General features: G+C 40.5%; 1 protein-coding gene across 1 annotated transcript in view; it reads left to right on the plus strand.

Moving 5' to 3' along the window:
• ARFGAP3 (ADP ribosylation factor GTPase activating protein 3) overlaps positions 1-17710 on the plus strand; it is a 51307-nt gene that overhangs the window by 11220 nt on the left and 22377 nt on the right. The window contains exons 3-10 of the mRNA XM_038550315.1: positions 221-293; positions 1484-1615; positions 2948-3031; positions 6555-6642; positions 11342-11401; positions 12733-12779; positions 13424-13566; positions 16822-16950. Coding sequence (XP_038406243.1) covers positions 221-293; positions 1484-1615; positions 2948-3031; positions 6555-6642; positions 11342-11401; positions 12733-12779; positions 13424-13566; positions 16822-16950 — 756 coding nt within the window. The remainder of the gene's footprint in view (positions 1-220; positions 294-1483; positions 1616-2947; positions 3032-6554; positions 6643-11341; positions 11402-12732; positions 12780-13423; positions 13567-16821; positions 16951-17710) is intronic.

Consider the following 17710-nt stretch of genomic DNA (forward strand, 5'->3'; position numbering starts at 1 on the left):
TGGCCCCTCGGAGACTCGGCCACTAGGAAGGAGGAGAATGGCTAGGAGCCACTTGCATGGCTGTCATATACCCTGCAGGCTCAGCGTCCCACGTCACTGTTAACACAAACTCAGGAGTCCTCAGGATCCTGAACATCAAGGAACTCTTGTTTTCAAAAGTTTAGTGTCTTGATTGTGGGGGAAAAACGTGTTAACATTTGAGAATATTCTTTCCATTTAGATCTACAGAGCTGGACTCTAACTGGTCTTGGTTTCAGCTGCGATGCATGCAGGTTGGCGGAAATGCTAATGCAGTAAGTTCATCTCAGACTCACTGTTTCTTTTCTTGTATAAATATGTGTTATACTAGGAAGGAAGCTCGGTGTTTGCATGTGCGAGTTTGGGGCGCCCTATCAGATAGCAAAGACAGGAAGGGCTTGGGAGTGGATGGCCCAGGTGACTTGTTATCTGTTAAATACCTAGTACCTACTGGGCTCTGGGCTCTGGGTGTGGGGATATAGTGATAAGACAAATGAGATCCCTCTTCTTAACTTAGTAATTTCTGGGTAAAATATAACTTTTTAAAAAAAGATTTGATTTATTCATGAGAGACACAGAGAGAGAGGCAAAGACATAGGCAGAGGGCGAAGCAGGCTCCCTCTGGGGAGCCCGATGTGGGACTCAATCCCAAGACCCTGGAATTACGAACTGAGCCTAAGGCAGATGCTTAACCAGCTGAGCCTCCCAGGTGCCCCTAAATATAACTTTTTAAGTGTTTAATTAACTTATAATTTTACAAGAGCAGATTTCCTTAACTCCCCTTACAAACCTAGTAAGGACCCTCAAATATGTTAAACTTCATTTACAAATTCAGTATATCTGATTCATCAGATTGGGTTGCTCATACAGATTTTTAGAATATCTTCATTAAGATATGACCTTTGTAATTCATGTCTGTGTATGGACCCTTATGGAGTGGTTGAACAGAGTTTCCTCTGATTATTTAAGCATTTGTTTTACCACCTTGTTTATGCTATGGTCCCTATTGATGAAGAAATAGTTCTGGGCAAGGTGAAGGTCAGCATAGCTCCTAACCAGTTCCAGTTAGTGGGATTCCAGTGTAGTTGAATTCAGACTGAAGTGAATGGCTCATGAACTAAAAGTCCAGAGTGGAAGGTGCCCCCCCAAAGTAACAAAATAATCTGGAATGATGGAAGTGCTTTAACAGAGAGGAACGAAGGGCCAGTGATTTCATTTTGTAATGGGAATCTCATGTCTAGTTTTACCAAAATATTCATGTTGCACGTGTGGAAGGTATTACTTTTACAAGGAAAGGTTTATATTAAGTTTTGTGGTTTTAAATTGTCTTTGTAAATTATGTGGTTTAATTACTTTTGTTTTCCGTAGTATTTCCCAAAAATCCTTCACAAAATGAAGTAATGTTTTCAGTTATATGTTTGGTTTAATACAGCATTCCTGTTAATTTGTGTGTTTTCCTCCACAGTCTTCCTTTTTCCATCAACACGGCTGTGCCACCAATGACACCAACGCCAAGTACAATAGTCGTGCTGCTCAGCTCTATCGGGAGAGAATCAAGTCACTGGCCTCCCAGGCAACGCGGAAGCATGGCACTGATGTAAGTTGCTGGTGGATGGGGTTGTTTCCTTCAGATGAACATTTATTTTAGTAGAAAAAGGGGTAAACAGTAAAACCTTCTAACTGGATTCTCTTGCAAGGAAACAACCTGTAGTTGATTCTCATTGTTCATGGCAGTTATGCTCTGTGAGCTTGCTGTGAGCATTTGAATGAGTAAATGCCAAAGCATCACTCCTACAGGAAATAGAAGGCTAGGCTCCTATAGGCTTCTGGTCACAATGTTTCCATCAGCTGATCAGTACATAATCTCATTTTACATGTGCTTCTGCTTAAGGGCTCCTTTTTAAAATTTTTTTAAGATTTTAAAAATTTATTTTTTCATAACAGACACAGAGAGAGAGGTAGGGACAAAGGCAGAGGAGAAGCAGGCTCCCACAAGGAGCCCAATGCAGGACTTGATCCCGGAACTCCGGGATCACGCCCTGAGCTGAAGGCAGATGCTCAACTGTTGAACCACCCAGGTGCCCTACGGACTCCTTGTTGAACAGATTATGTAATTAAGCATGTGATATACTTAGTATATTGCTATAAAAATATTTAATATATAATAGATATAACTTAATATATTATTAATCTATAGTTATTGACTCATTAACATTGAACTCACTGCCCACAGCACTAGAACTCATTCCTGAATGAAGCTTACCTGACACTATTTTCTCTATGAGGCACATCACAGCCTGCATGTGCTTAGGAGCATTAGGAGGACTGCAGCCTAGCCTGGACGGCCTGTAAACAAGGAAATCACCAACAAAGCACAAATATGTGGAAAATGTGGCACTAAATAGACCACAGAAAGGACACATTTAGTGTTGGAGAGCTTAAACGAGAAGGCGGAGCATCACCTTGTTCAGTCTCAGCCGGGAAGGTGCACCTTGGGTGGCTCAAATTTTCTGCTGGTCCGCACACGTCTGTGAAGGACCACAGAGGTGTCTCAAGTACCGATTTGGGGGTTACGAGTAAACTCTGACGGGTGGGTAAAGTTGCAAATACAGAACCCACTATTCTCGTGGATTGACTGTACTTTGGAACCTGCGCTTAGAAATGAAATCCTCAATCATTCCTTTTCAGAAACGGCTTGTGGATCTGGTAGGTGACATCCTTGAGATTTGGAAGCATAAGTTAGTGGGTTAGTGGGTTAGTGGGATTACTAAAATGTGCTCAGGGACCCCATGTAGGCACGTACTGATTGTATAGTAGTGGAAAGTACCCATCTTTACCAAACAGGTCTCTAGAAGGGGAATGAGAGTATAAAATAAAACCCTTTAAAGGCAGGTGAAGGGTTAAGCAGTGCTATATGTTTTTGTTCTAGCTCTGGCTGGATAGCTGTGTGGTTCCACCTTTGACCCCTCCGCCAAAAGAGGAAGATTTTTTTGCCTCTCATGTTTCTCCTGAGGTATGTATTATGCCTTATACTATTTTATTGTATTTTTTTAGGATTTTATTTATTTATTAATGAGAGACACACACACACACAGAAAAAGAGAGAGAGAGGCAGAGACACAGGCAGAGGGAGAAGCAGGCTCCATGCAGGGAGCCCGACTGGGGACTTGATCCCGGGTCTCCAGGATCAGGCCCTGGGCTGAAGGTGGCGCTAAACCTCTGAGCCACCTGGGCTGCCCACCTTACACTATTTTAAAGTATTCCTACTCTTGCAGTTATAAAGGGTGTGTAATTGAACGTTTCAGTCAGGAGACAGATTAAGCTGCTCTAACAAACATCCCTGAAATATAGTCACTTAAACAAGACAGAAATCAGTTTCCATCAACAGTTCAGAAGTCGTCTGTCCAGGGTTGACCGAGGGATTTATTTTGCTCTTTTCCACATGTTGGCTTCCATCTCAAGCTCCAAAGTGTCTGCTCTAGCTCATGACCTTTTGCAGCAATGGCAAGGGGGGCAAGCATCTAAGAAAGCAAGTGCCCAATCCTTTTACTAAAAAATGTAGAGGTAGTGCATATTACTTCTGCTTGTGTCCCGGTGGCCAGTGTTTAGTTATACTTCTGTACCTAGCTGTGAGGGAGGCTGAGAAATTATTACTAGTGGTCTGCCACAGTTCAGTTGAGAACTGTGGAACTCACAAAGAATGAAGAATTTTTTTTAAATTAATGAATGAATTAATTAATTAATTTAGAGAGTGTGAGCAGGGAGAGGGGCAGAGGGAGAGAGAATCTCAAGCAGACTTCCCCCACTGAATGTGGAGCCCAATGTGGGACTCAGTTTCACGACGCCAAGATCATGACCTGAGCCAAAATCAAGAGTCGATGCTTAACTAATGGCCCTAAACCCAAGTTTTAATAGGAGTTTGAATCTCATTGTCCCAATTTAGCTGTGTACCTAGAGCATATCTCAAGGCTATTGTAAGAATGTCAGTTGGGTAAGCATCTGACTCTTGATCTCAGCTCAGATCTTGGTCTCAGGGTTGTAAATCAAGCCCTGTGTTGGGTTCCATGCTTAAGTAAAAGAATGAAGTCAGTACTTATGCAAGGAATTAGGAGCTGGCACAGAGTAAGCCTCTAGCCATTGTGCCAAAATCCTTATCTTCATTGTGTGGTCTGGTAGGAGCAACAGTAATAATTCCCAAGTCACTAAGATTAGGGAACATAAGACCTTCACAGCCTAAAATATTTACTGAATGGTCCTTTAAGGAAATGTGTGCAGGCCCCTGGCTTAGAGCCTCAGATGTCTGTTTGCTGCCCTTCCTCCTCCCGGTCCCACTAGGGTGGGGGTGCATTTGCTTACTACTGCTCCACCTGTTCTTTAACCCATTTTCAAGTACACATGTGGAAAGGTGTATACATTGCTAACCCTTGATTTTTTTTTATTATAATGTACACATACATGTTCATTGACCTACATGTTCAGTAGTTACTAGAAGTAGTTATCAAAAAAGAAGGGAACAGAAAACAAAACAAAAGATAAGACACTCTGTCATGATCTTTGCCTCTTGTTTAATATAGAACAAGATACAAAATATCCAGACTAGTAGCTGAGAAGTGTTAGGAATAGAAACGACAGGCTGAAAGGAGGAGACAGAGGAAGAGTTTGGTGTGGACTAATGTTGGAATTAGTATGGAATTAGAATTAGTATGAACTCATGTTTATTTTGCTGTGTCTCTCTGGACACACATGCACACGTGCAGACACACATGATGGAGCACTGATGACAAATATGTGTGTCTCCATGGGTGAACACACACACAGATATATTACCTGGCTCTGTCTACCAAGGGGCCCAGAGACAGGGACATGCCGGTACACAAGTGCACCCAGCCACTCACATCTGGATTTCTAAATGCCAAGAGGAACCAGGTCTACCTCTGGAGAAATGGCAGATTCTAGGACTGGGACCACTAAGACAGCTAAGCCTGGAGCATCTTGTAGTGCTGAAAAGTGAGAAAGTGCTGGGTGGAGAGGGTGACAGAGAGGGCATGTCAAGAGGACTCAGGAACCAAGCAGAAGGAGTTCCCAATGATCAAAGCTGGAAAAACTTCAACAACAAATTATGTAATGACCGTTTGGATTATAATCCAAAGAATAAATAAACATCCATGAGTCCACTCTAATAGAAATAGGTAATTGAATAAATAAATCAAGAGAAGGGACGATGTTCCTTAGAGAAAAATTCAATCATATATGGCAAACAGACACATGAAAAGATGCTCACCGTCACTCATCATCAGGGAAATGTAAATCAAAACCACAGTGAGATACTACCTCATGCCTGTCAGAATGGCTAAATCAAAAACATAAGAAACAACAAATTTTGGCAAGAATGTGGAGAAAAACATACCCTCATGCACTGTGGGTGGGAGTGCAAATTGGTGCAGCTACTGTGGAAAACAGTATGGAAGTTCCTCAAAAAATTAAAAATAGAACTATCGTATGATCCAGTAATTCCACTACTGAGTATTTACCCAAGGAAATGAAAACATGAATTCAAAAAGATATATGCATCTGCTGTTTATTGCAGCATTATTTACAATAGACAAACTATGGAAATAGCCCAAGTGTCCATTGATAGATGAATGGATAAAGAAGATGTATGTATAATGGAAAATTATTGGTCTATAAAAAAGAATGACGTCATTTGCAACAAAATCGATGGACCAAAAGGTTATAATGCTAAATGAAATCAGTCAGAGAAAGACCAATACCAAATGATTTCACTCATATGTGGAATTTGAGAAGCAAAACAAACAAACTCTTAAAAAAACCCCAGACTATTAAATACGGAGAACAAACTGGTGGTTGCCAGAGGGGAGGGAGGTGGGGGAGAGTTGAAACAGGTGAAAGGGATCAAGAGCACACTTATCTTTTTTTTTTTTTTAAGGTTTATTTTTTTTAAGGGTGGGGTAGGGTGGGCCAGAGGGAGGGAATCTTCAAACAGACTCCCTGCCAAGTGTGGAGCCTGACCCTCGGCTAAATCTCTTAACCACTTAACCAACTGAGCCACCCAGGTACCCCAAGAGCACACTTGTCTTGATGAGCCCTTGGTAATGTACAGAGTGTTGAATACTCTGATACTAATATGACACTGTATGTTAATTATACTTCAGTTTAAAAAAAAGAAAGAAAAGAACAGACATGTCTTGAGTGGCTCAGTTGGTTAAGTATCTGACTCTTGGTTTCAGCTCAGGTCATGATCTCAGGGTCCAGCCTTCATCAGACTCCAGGATCGGCAGAGACTGCTAGAGATTCTCTCTCCTTCTCCCTCTGCTCCTCTCCACCACGTGTGCACTCTCTCTCTCACAAATAAATACATAAATCTTAAAAAAAAAAAGAATAGACATGTTTTAATATTATCTTTCCTTCTAATCTAGGCACTTAGAAGGTAACTATTAAATTATTAGCTTTTCCTTTGCTTTGTTTTTTTGTGACTTTTCTTTTGCTTACTGATGGCCTTTCTCACCTTGCTGCAGGTGAGTGGCACAGGGTGGGCCTCAGCACAGCCAGAAGTATCTTCTTTGCCACCAAGGAATGTGGAAACCACTCCAGCTAATAATGAAGGTAGTCTTCAGAACTGTCATGTAAAGCTATCCTTTGGTTCAATGGCATGCTATGAAACTATGAGAAAATAAGATCCTTGGGGTACCTGGGTCAGTCAGTTAAGCATCAGACTCTTGGTTTCGGTTCAGGTTGTGATCTCAGGGTCATGAGATCAAGCCCCGCACTGGGCTCCACATTCAGTGTGGAGTCTGCTTGAGATTCTCTCTCGCTCTCTGCCCTGTTCGTGTTCTCTCTCTCTAAAATAAATAAGTAAATGTAAGAAAGAAAGAAAATAAGATTCTTGTATTTAATAATGAAAGATGCCCCTGGTAGATTATATAGTGGGTAAAAAAAAAATTACTAAACATGGAGTATGATTTCATTTTTATAAGAAACTGAAACAAAAACATCTACACACAGAAAACATGCTAGAAGGTACATGCCAGATTGTTAACTGAATTACTTTTTACCTTCAACTTGATACAGTTGTGAAGTAAATGAACTTGTATAATGAGTATGTTACTTCTATACTCAGAAGAACAAGGTTTCAATTTTAAAAATGATTCTGTTGTTAATATCTAGTGATTTGCATTTGGTGATTTTAGTATAGGCTTATATTAATTTATTTTTTTAAATTTTATTTATTTATTTTAGAGAGAGAGCATGAGCAGAAGGGGCAGAGGGAGAGGGAGAGAGAGAATCTCAAGCAGAGCTGGATGTGAGGCTTGATCCCAGGACCCTGAGATTATGACCTGAACCAAAGCCAGGAATTGAAAGCTTAACCAACTGTGCCACATAGGTGCTCTAGGATTATATTTATTATAAATATACCTATATCAATTGCTTGCATTAAAAAAAATCACTTATGTGATATGAATAACAAGGATCAAGACATCAACTTTTTCTGTTTTAAGATTGAACATTTTTTGTTAGCCATAAGGTGTGTAAATTAACAACGTTTGACAGCTATACAGGGAATCCCTGGGGTGTGGCTCCATAAGAAGTGTTGGCTGGTATCAAATGAGCGTAGAAAAAAAAATGAGCATAGAACTACTTTTGGGAACTTGGTGAGATAGGAAGGACCAAACACTCAGCCAACTTTATGACTAAGATTCTTACTCGAGAAACTTTCTGGCAAAGGTTTTTGTTTGTTTGTTTTTGTTTTGTTTTGTTTCTGGAGGGCTGGAGAGTAACTGGTATTTATCAAGAAGAGAGTCCTTGAACAGTGGTCATTCAGATCTCTGTGAGAGTGGGGTTGGGGAGCATGCTGTAAGGAAAAGTCACTTCATTTGTGTTGAATTATAGGCATAAGGGTAAGAATGTCTGAGATTCCATCAAACAATAGATTTTAGGATGCCTCTTTTTAATGTTACTGATCTTGGGAGTTGACCTGTCAGCAAACCAGGATGGGAACATTTTGCATCCTGGGAAACAGTGAATGGAGTTGGAACAAGTGCCTAACATTTTGGAAAAAATAATAAAGCAGAATTCCATCTTTACTCTTTACATCAACCTAAATTCAATTGAATCAAAGATTTACATATAAATCATGAAAATATGAAGATACTAGAAGAAACATGGGTAAAACTTTTCTGTCCTCCTGGAATTGGGAAGTCCTTCTAGGCATATTCAAGCCTCCTGAAAGAGATCAACAGATCTATTACAAATAGAACATTTCTGTTCTGAAGAAATGCTTTAAAGACGAGTGATAAACAGTTGCAATTTGTAGATAGAAAGCTTGTTTCCTTAATATGCAAAGAACTTTGGCATGGCTGGGTTTCCTATGATTTGATCATACGTGATCATATGTGATTTTTTTGCCCATTTTGTTTTTGTGCAAATGACCCTAAATGCCTGCTAAGAACACATCTCTAAGTGAAGTGGTATTTAGCTTTTTAATTTCTTAAACCGGCACCGCAGCTACACTGGCCCTCCAGTTCTCTCCTATGTTTGCTTTATGTTTTGCTTGCCATGAGAATATCTCCCCTGGCCGTCATGTGGCTGCATCTTTCCTGGAGTCTCTGCTCAAGGGCCTTGCCTCACACAGGCCACATCCACCCTACCGGCACTCCTAGTCACAACCACATTTATGTGTCTGGTCTCCCTCTTAGCGCAGCACACCTTGGTTCTGGGAATTACCATGCCCTGTTGGCTCAGTGGGCTGTGAGCTCCTCCAGGGAGAGGTTGTTTTTTAAGATAAGTAATCCACCTGAGCCGTTGATTGGTTTGTCATCATCCATAAAGACAGAAGAGAAAAAATAATCCCAACAGTCTCCTAACACAGAGAAAAGACGGGCTTTGTACCTCCTGAAAGTGCAGATGACAGATGGAATATTGTTATTATTACAACTAATTAGCATAAAAGGCCTTTTGAGGTTGAAGTTCACATGCACGGAGGTCCATGCAACCCCTGGAGTCCAGATCTCGTTTGTTTTACTAATGAGAAACTAAGGTGACTAAATGCAAAACAAGATTTTGTTCTTGTACCTATTTTATTTTTTTAAGATTTATTTATCAGAGATCGTGCTCACAAGTGAGTGGGGGAGAGGTGGAGAGAGAGGGAGAGAATCCTCAAGCAGATTTCCTGCTGAGCGAGGAGCCCATTGTGATGCCAGGCTCCATCCCAGGACCCTGAGATCATGATCTGAGCCAAAAACCAAGAGTTGGATGCCCAACCAAGCACACAGGCGCCCCTGTTCTTGTAAATATTTTAAGGTCTACATTCTTAGCTGAAGAGTTCCTCCTAAAGGCGTTATTGTTCAGAATTCCACCTCCCCTCACCCCTGCAGCAGCACTTCCTCCTCTCTTCCCTACCAGTCTCAGCAGCAGCTCTCAGCTCTGTAGGCTTAGCCTTAAAGTTCCCTTGTCAGCAGAGGGTGATCGGGTGCAGTCTGAAGTCAATTTAAGGCTTACATAGTGAAAGGGAAGAACAAAGGAATTTTGACCAATGGATTGTGGGTCCTGAGATCCTCTGCTGGTCCTCCACTGCCCAGCAGTTCCTGGCCCGTGGTAGATAATCAACAAATGTGCAGTCAGTCCTTTTTCCACAAAATGCCATTGTTCTCACTCATCCTTTTCTGCCTACTTAAATGCCCTAAGTAGAGTTTAGCTTTTAAATATTTATAGGGGCTCTTGGGCGGCTCAGTTGGCTAAGTGGCAGACTCTTGATTTTGGCTCAGGTCGTGATCTCAAGGTCCTGGGATGGGAGTCGGCTTGAGGATTCTCTCTCCCACTCCCTCTGCCCCCACCCTCGCTGGTGTGTGCTCTCTCTCTCAAATAAATAAATGTTTGTTTTTGAGAGAGAGAGCACGTGAATGAGAGAGGGGCAGAGGGAGAAGGACAGAAAATCTTAAGCAGGCTTCACACTCAGGCATGGAGCCCAGTGCAGGGCTTGAGCTCATGACTCTGAGATCATGACCTGAGCCAAAATCAAGAGTCAGACACTTACTTAGCTGACTGAGCTACGCAGGCGCCCCCAAGTAAATAAATCTTTTAAAATAAATAAATATAAAAATAAGACAGATGAGTTTCCTCTAAACCTCCTTTGGGCCTGCCCTGTTTAAAATAATGGCTTTATTGACCTATAATTCACACATTTTAAAATTTAAAAAATTTTAAAAATTAAATGGTTTAATTCAGTGGTTTTGTATATCCACAAGATTGTGTCACCATCTTCACCATGTATTTAACATTTTCCACAGCCTGCAAAGAAAGCCTGTACCCATGACCTGTCCCATCTGCCCTGCCCCCAGCCCCTGCTTCCATCTCCAAGGATTTGCCTGTTCTAGACATTTTGTATTAGTGGAATCCAACAATGTAGCATCTTCCATGACTGGCTTCTGATGCTTAGCATCATGTTTTCAAGGTCCATCCATGTCGTAGCTCATGTCAGTACTTCATTACCTTTTATGGCCAAGTAAGATTACTTGGATAGACTAGATTTGCATAGACTATTGCCTGGATAGACTACATTTTGTTTATTCATTTTTAAAGGAATAAAATTAAGATAACAAAATATTTTTTTAAACGAAGACAGAATTTCCTAACCAGAATCATTTTTTAGGCAAACTAGAAAACAGGGCAGATTTCCTGACACTCGAAAATCATGTAGGTTTCTATCATTGATATGATTGGTGTTAGAAGTTACAAATGTTAACATATATTGGTTGTATAATCCACATATGTACTGGGGATCTCGGAACAGTTTATTTTAAAACAGCAGATCATAAGGAGAATTTCAAATGATATTAATTAGGAAGACCACTAACATTTTTATCCTATAAAGCAACAGGATAAAAAGTACACTTCTATTTTAATGGACTTTTAAAATTCATTTTTTAAAAAGATTTTATTTATTTGTTAATGAGAGACACACATATACACACACACACACACAGATAATGCAGCAGAGACACAGGCAGAGGGAGAAGCAGGCTCCTTGCAGGGAGCCTGACATGGGACTCCATCCCGGGTCTCCAGGATCAGGCCCTGGGCCGAAGCTGGCGCTAAACCGCTGAGCCACCTGGGCTGCCCATAAAATTCATTTTTTTTTATCAAAATCTTACAATGACAAAATAGAGTATGGAGCTAAACAGAAAAACAGTCATTGACAAAATTAGGTAAGATACGTGGTACCGAGAAAGCAGAATTTATTACATATTCAAAAGCACATTTGATGAGTATCTTTTCCACATTAATATCAATTTATTTTAACTTTCAGGTGGACCAGAACAAGGACCAAGCGTGGAAGGTCTTAATGCACCGACGAAGGCTGCTTCAGGTAATATGCCTACAACTCCATATTCTGATTTACAGAGTGAGATTCATTAGGACAAACAGTGAATCTTGACTTTACATTCTGCGTACATTTTGTAATATGGCATTTGTGACCATTAATCAATTAATAAGATTTTATTGAGCAAAAAATGCTGTTCCATTTTAGCCAGCGAGAGGCCCATGAGTTGCAGCAGCTGGTTTACCTGGCTGAGGTGGCTGTTGACACTGTTGATTTGCCCATCTGCATTGTGCTGCCATGAGCATGAGCAGAGCACCGTGTCATTCCCATTGACTCCAGAACTTCTAGTATTTTCTTCTCTTTCTGATTTTACAGTGGTCTTTAATTTTTCATTATGAGGGAATTATATTCTGAAATTAGTGCATACCATGTGGCATTAATTGGAAAGCAAGTACTTTGGTGAAAAAATAGCTAAACTATTAGAAATGTTCCAGATATTTTCATCCTGTGTTAATAGCCTTGTAGGAGGTTGGGAACAGATTATATGACTACTGCCACATGGATCCAAAGGGAGGTGATGGAAAGAAAAACTTCTTTAGATATCTTTTTCACACTTGAAATGTAATGATTTTATATTCTCATTAGGGTTAAATTTGAATCTTTCATTGTTTATGGTTTTATGCTGTCTTTTCCTATTAAAGCACATTCTCATCTTTGCAAGAAAAAAGGTTCAAATTTTATTCTTACTGAGTCTCTTAAACATAATTCTAGAAACAGAATATATAACCTATAATTAAAGTTTACCCAGAAAACAGTTTTTAAGGAATTCTATCTTAAAGCATCATACATTTTTGTGCAATTTAGAAAGTACTACTACTACGAAAATAATGGAATGCTTTATAATTCTTATTGACTAATATGATAAAATTTGTATATAAGTCAAGGTGAAAAAGCACATTACTGCTTTAGTTGTATACATAATGCCTGGTTAACTTATTATTTTAAATAATTCCAGAAGTTTTTGAGAGCAGATCTTAATAGGAGAGTTTGTTTAATACACATAAGAAATGCTCCTGAAGAAAGTAGTGTATGGGGTCAGGCCAGGCTCTTTTTTTCTCTTCAGTGTGGTGTGCAGAAAACATTATTCTGAATTTGGTTTACTACTTGGAAATACCAAGAAACTCCATTTAACCAAGCTCTTAATCTAAAATACACTCATATGCTTGAGTCTTCCTGGTGACAAACCAAGGTGGAAAATGTTATAGTCTCTTAAATAATGATATGTGATGTCTTAAGATTTTTTTTAAAGATACACTAAAAATAAAAAAATTATGTATTTCTATTGGTCTGACTTTCTACTTTTTATTTTTTGGCAGAGGTGTCCTCTATCATAAAAAAGAAACCAAATCAAGCAAAAAGAGGAGTGAGTATTGTGTGTAATTACCTAGTAGGTCAGCTCTAAAATAGCCCATGCTCTGGAGAAAGCCACATTTGTCATTTCCCTCTTATTTATTTTGAGCCATATTGTGTGTAATACATGTGGCTTTGATAGAGAACCTATGCTTTGTGCAATGAGGTGAATGTTATACGTAGTGAGGATTTTCTAGAATAAAGGTTTGGTGACATTTTTCTGTCGATGACAAAATTCTAAAAAAAAGGAATCAATGGAGGCTCCTTGGGAGTTCTGTTGTGTTTGCATTTCTGTAAGCGAAGCCATCACTCAAGGCTTGGAGGATTGTCATCCGCTGAGGCTGAGCTTTCGGATGTCACAATTCCCTGTAGAGCTCCTGCTCTGGAGGCAGGCGCCAGGGTCTGAATTCCGACTTTGTCACCTAGTGGCTATGGGATCTTGATCAAGTCACTTAACTTACCTGGGCTTGAGTTGCTCATCTGTGAACTGGGGATAAGAAAAATGCCAACTTGACCAGGTCATGAGGACTAAGTGAGAGAACAAATGTAAAGTGCAGCTCACAGGGCCTGGCAGGTAATAAACCTCAGTATATGTTACCTGTTGCTGCAAAAGCTTTCAAACAATTTGGGTAGAATCTAATTTTATATACCTTCTAGCTTGGGGCCAAAAAAGGAAGTTTGGGAGCCCAGAAAGTGACGAATACGTGCTTTAATGAAATTGAAAAACAAGCCCAAGCTGTAGATAAAATGAAGGAACAGGAAGACCGTCTGGCCAGGGCAGCACCTAAGGAAGAATCCATGTAAGTTTAATTTAGTTACAGGAATGTTTTTAGTGAATAAAACTATTAGCCAAACGGCTCTGAGGTTCGCTTTCCAAATGCCATGTAATTATTATTTTTATTTTTATTTATTTATTTTTGTGTTGGTGCTGGGGAGAGGGACTGCCCGGATTGGAGACATTGGAATGCTAATGTAGCGTACTTTGAAGTCAGGCCAGTCGTTTTACATTTCATCTGAGCGGAGGAGCCGCCACAGCCAGAATGAAGGGGGTGTGTTTTGGAAAGTGAGTTTGGTGGTGAGACTAGGACCAACAGAATGGGGCAGAAACTGGAAGCCAGGAGGCCAGGAAGAGAATGGTTATAAGTATACACTTAAGGCTCTTGAGAGGCTTTATTTGTGTTGGAAACAGAAGAGTGGTGTGGCCGCCTGGAGAATGCATGAGCTGGGTATGGGGGATCATAGGGAGAGGAGGAAGCAGGGTGACCACGACACAGAGGGGAAAGGCAGCTTGAGTTCCTAGTTCTTACGCCTGTTGATTTTACTTAACTGGTATTTTACTGTTGATTTTACTTAACTGGTCTCTCCTTTTCATGTGTATCTTACCAGTTTGGGCTTGAGTTACTGTAGACTGAAGAAAATAATAATGCTCATTTTATGAGGTTTAATGCTTTGAGGATTACCTTAGTTAGTGCCCATCAAAGTGCATCAAACAGTCCCTGGTGCCATGTAAGTGCTCAGTGTGATTTCTTGCCATTCATACTAACAGTTTGCTAAGGGGCTTTCTAGTTGTTAAGCCCGGAGAAGCTATTTCTCCTTGTCATTTACCTCGAAGAGCACAGGGGGCAGCACTGAACTGTAGGTAGGCTAAGTAGGGTTTGAAATGCTTTCTGTAAAATGTACTTCCCACTGTACATTTTACATTCCTCACAGACCTCACTTCAATTTCTCCAATCGAGGTTCTTGACCCTGGGAAAAGGGAAGGTCAAATCTGAAGCTTTAGGGGCTGTGGACAGATTGCGGGTGCGTGGTTTTCCTGGAGCGTCTAAAATCCAGCGTCTAGTCACATCAGAAGACAGGGAATACAGGAAGCTCCAGCTCCCTCCCTGCAGGTCAGCTGGATGGAGATTAGCACATGAACCTTAGAAGCCACACCAGCCTTAGCTGGTAGCTTTCATTAGGACGGCTGAGTACAGCATACACGCAAAGATGCGGGCCAAGCGGTGTTTACGAATCTGATTTGGGAATCCGCTTTGACAGCTTTCTTGGCCTGTGCCCGAAATACCACCCTCCCGCTTGGACTGCTGGCAGCCCAGTTCCATCCAACGGGCCTGCGCCAGCCCGAGAAAGTGTGCATGTTTTATCTTTAAGATGCGACAAAGTGTATTCTTCCGCAAGTGAATTTTTTAATTTATTTTTATTTTTTAAAGATTTTATTTATTTATTCATGAGAGACAGGGAGATGCAAGTGAATTTTTTAATGGCTGTAAATAAAGCTATTTCAGTTCAGTAGACTGTCAGGAGCAGCATTTTTCTCTCTCATCAGCCCGTGAAATTCTCAGTGTCCATGAGGTGGCCTCATCCTCCTCCTCTCCTGGCAGTTCCCAGGCCCACCCTCGGAGGAGTCTGCACAGTTGGGGCAGGAGAGTTGAAGAGGAAGAGGCCGTGCCATGGCAGAGCTGCTTCCCTGGCTGCTTCTGGGCGCTGTGCAAGCCCTCCCTGCGGCTGGCACGAGCACTTCAATTCCATCAGTGCTGGCAGCCTCGTGTCACATGTTATGGGAAGCCCGGGCAGTAACGTGCATGCTTTTAATGCACAGGAGACCCAGTCCCGTGTCAGGTCCCCAGAAGGAAGGCTCTCCCATCACCTCTCTTCCTACTAGAACTTTTTTTTTCCATCCATTCATCTTCTCCAGAAGAATCCGTTGCTACAGTTTTATCCATGATTTTCAACAGATCTGTTGTCTTCCTCCAAAAAACATACTCAAAGGTATTACTTTCTAAGTGATAAAACTGAATACATTGCTGGAACCTGTTCTGTAGGAATAATAGTAAAGAATGCAAACTGCCAGATTAAAACAAAACACATCCTGCTTGACTTACTAAGGAAGGAAACAGCAGAAGCATTTTTTTCTTCATTTTTTTTTTCTATTTTCTATTGACTTCTTTTTCTAGTAAGAAATTCCATTTTCATTCCCTTGTTAATACAGAGAAATCGGGATCCCTGGGTGGCGCAGCGGTTTAGCGCCTGCCTTTGGCCCAGGGCGCGATCCTGGAGACCCGGGATTGAATCCCACGTCAGGCTCCCGGTGCATGGAGCCTGTTTCTCCCTCTGCCTGTGTCTCTGCCTCTCTCTCTCTCACTGTGTGCCTATCATAAATAAATTTTTAAAAATTTTAAAAAAATACAGAGAAATGTATTTATCTTATTGTGGAATTTACATAGTGCCTTATGAGGAATTCATGACATTTTACACAGTTTTATAAAATGGGTAATGGCTTAGAGTTCCTGATAAGATAGGTGTAGCACTTGTCAGCGGCCCAAAATTTTGTTGCTGTCTTACTAATATAAGATACTCTTGTTTTTGCTGATAGAGGCATAATTTCCTTTATGAAAAATTGAGTATTTATAACATGGTTAGAAATCTGAAAAAAAATCTGAGAGTCAGGGACAGTGTTGTGTACCTCTCTTTACCCCTTTGGTGCATCATTCATAACAGGTGCTTGATAAACACATCATTAGTGTCTGATAGCAGAGAAGGAACTGGTAGCTGAGGAATGAGTACTCTGTTTTAAGTGCCTGATTATATAGAGATCCTCTGAAGAATCTTTTTGCAATTAAGTAACTCCTTATTTTATCTATTTGTAAAGTCAAAAATATGTAAGTGTGTGTGTGTGTGTGTGTGTACTTAAACCAAGCAAACCAATGAGACTAACCTTATACTTTTGCTATGTAATGTGGAAGTATAAATAGAATATTAATCCAAGGAAGGAATTCTGATTTTTACTATTATTATTCGATGATAGCTGATATGAACTAGAACTGTAAGGTGGGATCAACAGCAATCAAAAAGTGGTTATAAACACATTCAAATTTTCTCAAGCATCTCCTCGAAAAAGACCTTTAGGAGAAAAAAAGGCCAATTTGCCTTCATAATTATTAGTTACGGGAAGAAACATGAAGCTCAAATTATAAGTGACTTGTTTAATTTTGCTTAGCTTTTTAACTTGAAAACACAGAATTAAATCTAATGTAAGGAGCATTTGGTTTTTCTGGCAGCGTTTCATCACTGCGATTAGCCTATAAGGATCTTGAAATTCAAATGAAAAAGGACGAGAAGGTGAACATGAGTGGCAAAAAAAAGATAGAGTCGGAGAGACTTGGCATGGGATTTGGAAATTGCAGAAGGTATGTGGCTTCCAGGATTTAAACCAGGTTGCTGGGATACCTGGGTGGCTCAGTGGTTGAGTGTCTACTTTTGGCTCAGGGCATGATCCTGAAGTCCCGGGATCGAGTCCTGCATCAGGCTCCCTGCAGGAAGCCTACTTCTCCCTCTGCCTGTGCCTCTGCCTCTCTCTGTCTCTCCTGAATAAATAAATAAAATCTTTTAAAAATAAATAAATAAACCGGGTTGCTGATTGTGAATGGCTTTTCCTTATTAACGTCAGTGTGAGACATATTTTTTCTTGATTCCTTCCTTCCTTCAATTTTTTCCTTTACCCTGGTAGCCAACATAGCATGAAAAATTCCAAATTCGAATCTCAGAAAAAAGAAAATAGGCCTGACCTGTTGCTAAGTGGACGCCACAGACAGAACTGATAGGTGTGACTGTATTTTATTTAATTCGCATTGTTCCAGTCCTCACTAAGGATTTTCAGTGCTTACGCCAAAAAATATATATGCTGTTTTTATTGCTTGTGTCTTTAACCCCACTAATACATTTTTATTGTTCTTGAAAGTAGAGATTAGGGCAGCCCCAGTGGCTCAGCGGTTTACGCCGCCTGCAGCCCAGGGTGTGATCCTGGGACCCGGGATCGAGTCCCACATCAGGCTCCCTGCATGGAGCCTGCTTCTCCTTCTGTCTGTGTCTCTGCCTCTCTCTCTCTCTCTCTCTCTCTGTATCTTATGAATAAATAAATTAAAAATCTTTAAAAAAATAAAAAAATAA

This window comes from Canis lupus, chromosome 10, assembly GCF_011100685.1.
Source record: "Canis lupus familiaris isolate Mischka breed German Shepherd chromosome 10, alternate assembly UU_Cfam_GSD_1.0, whole genome shotgun sequence".
NCBI classification, from domain to species: domain Eukaryota; kingdom Metazoa; phylum Chordata; class Mammalia; order Carnivora; family Canidae; genus Canis; species Canis lupus.